The sequence below is a fragment of the Oncorhynchus clarkii genome, chromosome 12 (genome assembly GCF_045791955.1).
Source record: "Oncorhynchus clarkii lewisi isolate Uvic-CL-2024 chromosome 12, UVic_Ocla_1.0, whole genome shotgun sequence".
Lineage (NCBI taxonomy): Eukaryota > Metazoa > Chordata > Actinopteri > Salmoniformes > Salmonidae > Oncorhynchus > Oncorhynchus clarkii.
Genome location: NC_092158.1, coordinates 3,072,881 through 3,083,538, shown reverse-complemented (window position 1 = coordinate 3,083,538; position 10,658 = coordinate 3,072,881). Strand labels below are relative to the sequence as shown.

At 42.1% G+C, this 10,658-nt stretch overlaps 1 protein-coding gene across 1 annotated transcript in view; it reads left to right on the top strand.

Annotated features, from left to right (window-relative positions):
• The window catches only part of LOC139421839 (phospholipid phosphatase-related protein type 1), a 173,907-nt gene that overhangs the window by 129,830 nt on the left and 33,419 nt on the right, over positions 1 to 10,658 (top strand). The window contains exons 6-7 of the mRNA XM_071172960.1: positions 5,235 to 5,411; positions 6,304 to 6,435. Of these exons, the coding sequence (XP_071029061.1) occupies positions 5,235 to 5,411; positions 6,304 to 6,435 (309 nt within the window). The remainder of the gene's footprint in view (positions 1 to 5,234; positions 5,412 to 6,303; positions 6,436 to 10,658) is intronic.

Below are 10,658 nucleotides of genomic sequence, written 5' to 3'. Positions count from 1 at the left end.
CTTTGAACAGCAGGAGTGGAGCTTCAAAGACTTATGCCGCTTGTTGGACCCACAGGCCTTGACACATCTCAGTTCACACATCAGTGCTAATTGTTGTATCTGGACTGTCCAAGCCTGGCAGCCTTAGCTCAGCATTCAGTCCCCATAAAGTCAAATATATCATTGTAATGTACTTTCTTTTTCATTTTACTTTTCTTCTTGGCTTTCAAAATAGCTTCAGACCAAACACTACTCACTCAGTTCCAGGTTGGACGGTGTCCTCAGGTCTCTGCTGTTTGTTTGCTAGAGCTTGGAAAAATACAACTTTGGAAGCAGTAAAGTCTCCGGTTAATTTTGGTCAGAATTAGGTTATAGGTTTGAACTTTTGATCTGGAGCGAAGGTCATACTGTGGAGGGTACTGCATATGTCCCTGACGAAAAATCCAAGTTTATATAACTCCAAACTTATCCTTTTGTAAAAAAAAAGCTCACATGCAGCTGTGTGTCTCTCTCTCTCTCTCTCTCTGTCTCTCTCTCTCTCTCTCTCTCTCTGCCTCTCTCTCTCTCTCTCTCTCTCTCTCTCTCTCTCTCTGTGTGTCTCTCTCTCTCTCTCTCTGTGTCTCTCTCTCTCTCTCTCTCTCTGTCTCTCTCTCTCTCTCTCTCTCTCTGCCTCTCTCTCTCTCTCTCTCTCTCTCTCTCTCTCTCTCTCTCTCTCTCTCTCTCTCTCTCTCTCTCTCTCTCCCTCTCTCACACACACACACACTCGGGTTGGTTTGATTTCATCAGCCACATCACACAGGGTTTGTTTGAATGCAGACTGGAGAGACCGTCTCGTCTGGACCTTAAAGTCCCATTCTGCTCGCTCCAGATTATTTCCTACAAAAACAACAATTACTCTGTCCCAGACACAACCCACCCTCAAAGTATGGTTGTGTTATCTCCCAGAACCATTGTAGGTGCAGAGCACTGTGTGGGACCCAGACCAGCACTGTGTGGGACCCAGACCAACACTGTGTGGGACCCAGACCAACACTGTGTGGGACCCAGACCAACACTGTGTGGGACCCAGACCAACACTGTGTGGGACACAGACCAGCGCTCATCCAACCCGGAAGGCAGCCGCACCAATGTGTCAGAGGAAACACCATGCACCTTGCGACCTGTTTAGCGCGCCCTGCGCCCGGCCCACCACAAGAGTTGCTACTGCGCGATAAGACAAGGATATCCCTACCGACCAAGCCCTCCCTAACCCGGACGACGCTAGGCCAATTGTGCGTCGCCCCACGGACCTCCCGGTCGCGGCCAGCTGCGACAGAGCCTGGGCTCGAACGGACAGTCTTCTAGTGGCACACTGCGATGCAGTGCCTTAGACCACTGTACTGCGATGCAGTGCCTTAGACCACTGTACTGCGATGCAGTGCCTTAGACCACTGTACTGCGATGCAGTGCCTTAGACCACTGTACTGCGATGCAGTGCCTTAGACCACTGTACTGCGATGCAGTGCCTTAGACCACTGTACTGCGATGCAGTGCCTTAGACCACTGTACTGCGATGCAGTGCCTTAGACCACTGTACTGTGATGCAGTGCCTTAGACCACTGTACTGCGATGCAGTGCCTTAGACCACTGTACTGCGATGCAGTGCCTTAGACCACTGTACTGCGATGCAATGCCTTAGACCACTGTACTGCGATGCAGTGCCTTAGACCACTGTACTGCGATGCAGTGCCTTAGACCACTGTACTGCGATGCAGTGCCTTAGACCACTGCGCCACCCGGGAGGCCCCGTAATACTTGCCCTTTATTAATTGTTTTTCCAAGGTACTGTAGGTGCTTAATAAATGTGTCAAGCTAACTAATGATTTCGGTGAATGACGACACTAGAGTACACAAATTTACCAAGGGAGACGCTGCGGAAGGTTGATGTGGATCACAGGAAGTTGTAAGATTCCACCCTCCCGACTCAAATACCACTGTTCCCAGGTCAACCACGGTGGTTTTCCTATTTCCACCTAATTCGATCTCAGTTATGTGGCCGAATAGGATTCAAACCAACCTCCTTACTAAGTTTTAACAGTCAATACACATAAATTGTTCTCCAAATACCTTCTTAATACTACTACTGTTCTCAAATACCTTCTTAATACTACTACTGTTCTCAAATACCTTCTTAATTTACAGGAAACTGTCATTTTCGTCTACCGACAATGTTGCATCCTTCACGGGTTCGTTATTAATGGAAAATGCCTATGTCTTCCTCCTGGTATGACTTCCACGGGACTCGTTGAATAACGTAGACTTTCAATATGGACTTACTTCTCCACAACTGAACGTACTAGTATACACCACACAATAAACAGACAACCCCTCGTCCTAGGGGATGGTTAAACCCTCCTAGGGGACTTCAACCCCTCATCCTAGGGGATGGTTAAACCCTCCTAGGGGACTTCAACCCCTCATCCTAGGGGATGGTTAAACCCTCCTAGGGGACTTCAACCCCTCATCCTAGGGGATGGTTAAACCCTCCTAGGGGACTTCAACCCCTCGTCCTAGGGGATGGTTAAACCCTCCTAGGGGACTTCAACCCCTCGTCCTAGGGGATGGTTAAACCCTCCTAGGGGACTTCAACCCCTCGTCCTAGGGGATGGTTAAACCCTCCTAAGGGACTTCAACCCCTCGTCCTAGTGGATGGTTAAACCCTCCTAGGGGACTTCAACCCCTCGTCCTAGTGGATGGTTAAACCCTCCTAAGGGACTTCAACCCCTCGTCCTAGTGGATAGTTAAACCCTCCTAGGGGACTTCAACCCATCATCCTAGGGGATGGTTAAACCCTCCTAGGGGACTTCAACCCCTCGTCCTAGGGGATAGTTAAACCCTCCTAGGGGACTTCAACCCATCATCCTAGGGGATGGTTAAACCATCCTAGGGGACTTCAACCCCTCGTCCTAGGGGATGGTTAAACCCTCCTAGGGGACTTCCACCCCTCGTCCTAGGGGATGGTTAAACCCTCCTAGTGGACTTCAACCCCTCGTCCTAGGGGATGGTTAAACCCTCCTAGTGGACTTCAACCCCTCGTCCTAGGGGATGGTTAAACCCTCCTAGGGGACTTCAACCCCTCGTCCTAGGGGATGGTTAAACCCTCCTAGGGGACTTCAACCCCTCGTCCTAGGGGATGGTTAAACCCTCCTAGGGGACTTCAACCCCTCGTCCTAGTGGATGGTTAAACCCTCCTAGGGGACTTCAACCCCTCGTCCTAGGGGATGGTTAAACCCTCCTAGGGGACTTCAACCCCTCGTCCTAGGGGATGGTTAAACCCTCCTAGGGGACTTCAACCCCTCGTCCTAGTGGATGGTTAAACCCTCCTAAGGGACTTCAACCCCTCGTCCTAGTGGATGGTTAAACCCTCCTAGGGGACTTCAACCCCTCATCCTAGGGGATGGTTAAACCATCCTAGGGGACTTCAACCCCTCGTCCTAGGGGATGGTTAAACCCTCCTAGGGGACTTCCACCCCTCGTCCTAGGGGATGGTTAAACCCTCCTAGGGGACTTCCACCCCTCGTCCTAGGGGATGGTTAAACCCTCCTAGTGGACTTCAACCCCTCGTCCTAGGGGATGGTTAAACCCTCCTAGGGGACTTCAACCCCTCGTCCTAGGGGATGGTTAAACCCTCCTAGTGGACTTCAACCCCTCGTCCTAGGGGATGGTTAAACCCTCCTAGGGGACTTCAACCCCTCGTCCTAGTGGATGGTTAAACCCTCCTAGGGGACTTCAACCCCTCGTCCTAGGGGATGGTTAAACCCTCCTAGGGGACTTCAACCCCTAGTCCTAGGGGATGGTTAAACCTCCTAGGCACGTAGTCTCTGCGGTGCATAGTCTAACCTATATGGGCGCTTACCCTCTTAAGCAGGCCGTCCTGGCAGTGCCCAGTCTAACCAATATAGGGGTTAAAGTTGGCCTACTGAATAAATCCAGCCTCTCTAGGTTTCCCATAATTTATATTCAGCCTATGACCCTCCTCTCCCCCAAGATGTCAGAAAGAGTGGAAACGGGTGTAGGAACTTTCATACCTCATTCTTTGTGCATGTTCCTGTTCCACTAATTTAGTTTGACTGAATATCATGGTGAATCCAGCCGACAACACAAATGGTTAGGTTCTATGGTCTGGCACAATAATCCAGATGAACTCTGAGAAAACTGAAGCTAGATTTATTCAACACAGTAGGTGTTGCAGTTGCCAAGACAACAATACAGCTGCCAAGACAGCCACCCCCCTTATACCCCCCCCCCCCCCCCCCCCCCGAGACACGCGTCCCCCCCCCCTTTATTTTTCTAGGATGAACACCTCTTTTACTGGGCAGATGGTGTTATCGTGTCCCAGCTTGAGTCCTCCACCTTCATACTCCTCCATGCCTCTCACAGGTCCTCCTATCAGTCAGGAGAGGCCTTGAGTTAGGGGAGTAAACATTCCTACAGTCTACTGCAGTCCACTACATAATGACTCTTCTCATACACAAGGAGAAAACACTGTTTTCAATCTCCAAGAATATGTAAAAACAATCCATTCATACAAAGAGGATATGATGATATAACACAGTAAATATATAAAACTGTAATGTACAACCTAAACCACTAAACTCATAACATGTTTTTACTAATAATGACCTGATTATTACTACTAATAAGTAGATTATGCAATTATAAAATAACTCATTATTCAACTAAAATGTGCTCTCGTCATTAGTCATTAACAATGGCGATGATGGTGATGATGATGATTAGAGTAATGATGATAATGAGAATAATGATGTTGGTGATGATGAGAGTAATGGTGGTGATGATGATGAGATTGATGATGATGGCGATGAGAGTAATGATGATGAGATTGATGGTGACGACAATGATGATGGTGGTGATGGTGAGGATGATGGTGATGAGAATGATGTTGATGATTGTGATGGTGATGATGATGATAATGTTGGTGATGATGTGACTGATGATGATGAGAATGGTGGTGATGATGACGATGATGGTGATCACTAAACACAAACTGACAGTTTGTGTCAAAGGGTTATGTATTCCTACTGTGTTACAGAAGCTGGTCATTCAGTCATAGTGTTGTCTCCTATCGAGCTCTGTTTTTCAGATCTAGAGTAGCCGTCTGTTTTACAGAGGCAGGCTGCTCCGTTCATAGAGATGGATTATTTTTGAATCTCTGTGGTTTTGTCTCACCATGTTCTGGTGTCTTGTTGTTCCAGATGTACATCACTAGCACCATAAAGACTAAGAGTAGTCGCCTGGCCAAACCGGTGCTGTGCCTGGGTACCCTGTGTACAGCGTTCCTCACCGGGCTCAACCGGGTCTCGGAGTACCGGAACCACTGTTCTGATGTCATCGCTGGGTTCGTCCTGGGCAGCTCTATCGCTCTCTTCCTGGTGAGGACTAATGTTCATTTATCTCTTCCTGGTGAGGACTAATGTTTCTTTATCTCTTCCTGGTGAGGACTAATGTGTATTTATCTCTTCCTGGTGAGGACTAACGTTTCTTTATCTCTTCCTGCTGAGGACTAATGTTTATTTACCTCTTCCTGGTGAGGACTAATGTTTATTTATCTCTTCCTGGTGAGGACTAACGTTTCTTTATCTCTTCCTGGTGAGGACTAACGTTTCTTTATCTCTTCCTGGTGAGGACTAATGTTTATTTATCTCTTCCTGGTGAGGACTACCAGACACTGGGAGACAAATTCACCTTTCGGCAGGACAATAACCTTAAACACAATGACAAATATACACTGAGTGTACCTGACATTAGGAACACCTTCTTAATATTGAGTTGCACCCCCCTTTTGCCCTCTGAACAGCCTCAGTTTGTCAGGGAATGGACTCGGTACACGGTATCTAAAGCATTCCACGAAGATGCTGGCCCATGTTGACTCCAATGCTTCCCACAGTTGTGTCAAGTTGGCTGGATGTCCTTTGGGGTGGTGGACCATTCTTGATACCCACAGGAAACTGTTGAGTTTGAAAATCCCAGCAGTGTTGCAGTCCTTGACACAAACCGGTGCTCCTGGGACCAACTACCATGCCCCATTCAAAGTCACTTAAATCTTTTGTCTTGCCTGTTTACCCTCCTTATTGGCACACATACACAATCCATGTCTCCATTGTCTCAAGGTTTAACAATCCTTATTTATCCTGTGTTCTCCCATTGATCTACACTGATTGATTTAAGAGGATTTAACAAGTGACATCAATAAGTGTATGTCATGGAAAGTGTAGGTGTTCTAAATGTTTTGTCCACTCTCTGGTATGTCTCCTTTTGTTTTAGGGTATCTGTGTGGTGAACAACTTTAAAGGAGCCCACTCGACTGCCACCAAGCAGAAGACTGAAGATTACCGTGGTCTCCCTCTAATGACCTTCCCCCGCGTCCAGAGCCCCCTGGAGACACTCAGCGCACAGGTAACTTAACACTACTGTTCAATACTACTGCACTTAACACCACTGTTCAATACTACTGCACTTAACACTACTGTTCAATACTACTGCACAGGTACCACTTAACACTACTGTTCAATACTACTGCACATGTACTACTTAACACTACTGTTCAATACTACTGCACAGGTACCACTTAACACCACTGTTCAATACTACTGCACTTAACACTAATGTTCAATACTACTGCACAGGTAACCACTTAACACTACTGTTCAATACTACTGCACAGGTACCACTTAACACTACTGTTCAATACTACTGCACAGGTAACCACTTAACACTACTGTTCAATACTACTGCACTTAACACTACTGTTCAATATTACTGCACAGGTAACTTAACACTACTGTTCAATACTACTGCACTTAACACTACTGTTCAATACTACTGCACTTAACACTACTGTGCAATATTACTGCACAGGTAAACTTAACATTACTGTTCAATATTTCTGCACATGTAACCACTTAACACTACTGTTCAATACTACTGCACTTAACACTACTGTTCAATACTACTGCACAGGTAATTTACCCACTTAAAACTATTCAACTATTCAATATTACTGCACTTAACACTATTTACCCACTTAAAACTACTATTCAATATTACTGCACTTAACACTACTGTTCAATATTACTGCACAGGTATCCACTTAACACTACTGTTCAATATTACCTTAACACTACTGTTCAATACTACTGCACTTAACACTACTGTTCAATACTACTGCACAGGTAATTTACCCACTTAATTAAAACTACTATTCAATATTACTGCACAGGTAAACCCACTTAACACTACTGTTCCATACTACAGCACTTAACACTACTGTTCAATACTACTGCATTTAACACTACTGTTCAATATTACTGCACTTAACACTACTGTTCAATACTACTGCACAGGTATCCACTTAAGACTACTGTTCAATATTACTGCACAGGTAAATCCATATAACACTACTGTTCCATACTACAGCACTTAACACTACTGTTCAATACTACTGCACAGGTAATTACCCACTTAACACTACTGTTCAATGCTACTGCATTTAACACTACTGTTCAATATTACTGCACTTAACACTACTGTTCAATACTACTGCACAGGTAATTACCCACTTAACACTACTGTTCAATACTACTGCATTTAACACTACTGTTCAATATTACTGCACTTAACACTACTGTTCAATACTACTGCACAGGTAAACTTAACACTACTGTTCAATATTACTGCACAGGTAATCACTTAACACTACTGTTCAATACTACTGCACAGGTAACCCCTTAACAATACTGTTCAATACTACTGCACTTAACACTACTGTTCAATACTACTGCACAGGTAACCACTTAACACTACTGTTCAATACTACTGCACAGGTAAACTTAACACTACTGTTCAATATTACTGCACTTAACACTACTGTTCAAATTCTACTGCACAGGTAACCACTTAACACTGCTGTTCAATATTACTGCACTTAACACTACTGTTCAATATTACTGTACTTAACACTACTGTTCAATATTACCACACATGTAACCAATTCACTTTACTCTTCCATACTACTGCAATTAACACTACTGTTCAATACTACTGCACTTAACACTACTGTTCAATATTACTGCACAGGTAACCACTTAGCACTACTGTTCAATACTACTGCACTTAACACTACTGTTCAATACTACTGCACTTAACACTACTGTTCAATATTACTGCACAGGTAATCCACTTAACACTACTGTTCAATACTACTGCACAGGTAACCACTTAACACTACTGTTCAATATTACTGCACAGGTACCACTTAACACTACTGTTCAATACTACTGCACTTAACACTACTGTTGAATATTACTGCACAGGTAACCACTTAACACTACTGTTCAATACTACTGCACTTAACACTACTGTTCAATACTACTGCACTTAACACTACTGTTCAGTATTACTGCACTTAACACTACTGTTCAGTATTACTGCACTTAACACTACTGTTCAATATTACTGCACAGGTAACCACTTAACACTACTGTTCAGTATTACTGCACTTAACACTACTGTTCAGTATTACTGCACTTAACACTACTGTTCAATATTACTGCACAGGTAACCACAACACTACTGGTCAGTATTACTGCACTTAACACTACTGTTCAATATTACTTCACAGGTAACCCACTTAACACTACTGTTCAATATTACTGCACTTAACACTGCTGTTCAATATTACTGCACAGGTAACCACTTAACACTACTGTTCAATACTATTCTGTACCATACTATACAGTATCATACCCTACTGAACTGAACTATACTGTATCAAACTATACTGAACTATACTGTATCAAACTATACTGAACTATACTGTATCATACTATACTGAACTATACTGTATCATACTATACTGAACTATACTGTATCATACTATACTGAACTATACTGTATCATACTATCCTGAACTATACTGTATCATACTATACTGAACTATACTGTATCATACTATACTGTATCATACCATACTGAACTATAATGTATCATACTATACTAGACTATACTGTATCATACTATACTGAACTATACCGTATCATACTATACTGAACTATACTGTAGCATACTATACTGTATCATACCATACTGAACTATACTGTATCATACTATACTGAACTATACTGTTTCATACTATACTGAACTATACTGGATCGTACTATACTGAACTAAACTGTATTATACTATACTGAACTATACGGTTTCATACTATACTGAACTATACTGTATAGTACTATACTGAACTATACTGTATAGTACTATACTGAACTATACTGTTTCATACTATACTGAACTATACTGTATCTTACTATATTGCACTATACTGTATCATACCATACTGAACTATACTGTATCATACTATACTAGACTATACTGTATCATACTATACTGAACTATACCGTATCATACTATACTGAACTATACTGTATCATACTATACTGAACTATACTGTATCATACTATACTGTATCATACCATACTGAACTATACTGTATCATACTATACTGAACTATACTGTTTCATACTATACTGAACTATACTGTATCATACTATACTGAGCTATACTGTATCATACTTTACTGACCTATACGGTATCATACTATACTGAACTATACTGTATCATACTATACTGAACTATACTGTATCTTACTATACTGCACTATACTGTATCATACTATACTGAACTATACTGTATCATACTATACTGAACTATAATTTATCATACTATACTGAACTGTACTGTATCATACTATACTGAACTATACTGTATCATACTATACTGAAGAATACTGTATCATACCATACTGAAGTATACTGTATCATACTATACTGAACTATACTGAATCATACTATACTGAAGTATACTGTATCATACCATACTGAAGTATACTGTATCATACTATACTGCACTATAATGTATCATACCATACTGAACTATACTGTATCATACCATACTGAACTATACTGTATCATACTATACTGAAGTATACTGTATCATACTATACTGAACTATACTGTATCATACTGTACTGTATCATGCCATACTGAACTATACTGTATCATACTATACTGAACTATACTGTATCATACAATACTGAACTATACTGTATCGTACTATACTGTATCATACTATACTGAACTATACTGTATCATACTATACTGAACTATACTGCATCATACCATACTGAACTATACTGTACCATACTATACTGTATCATACTATACTGTATCATACCATACTGACCTATACTGTATCATACTATACTGTATCATACCATACTGAACTATACTGTATCATACTATACTGTATCATACTATACTGTATCATACTATACTGTATCATACCATACTGAACTATACTGTATCATACTATACTGTATCATACTATACTGAACTATACTGTATCATACTATACTGTATCATACTATACTGTATCATACCATACTGCACTATACTGTATCATACTATACTGTATCATACTATACTGTATCCTACTATACTGTATCATACCATACTGAACTATACTGTATCATACTATACTGCACTATACTGTACCATACCATACTGAACTATACTGTATCATACTATACTGAACTATACTGTATCATACTATACTGAACTATA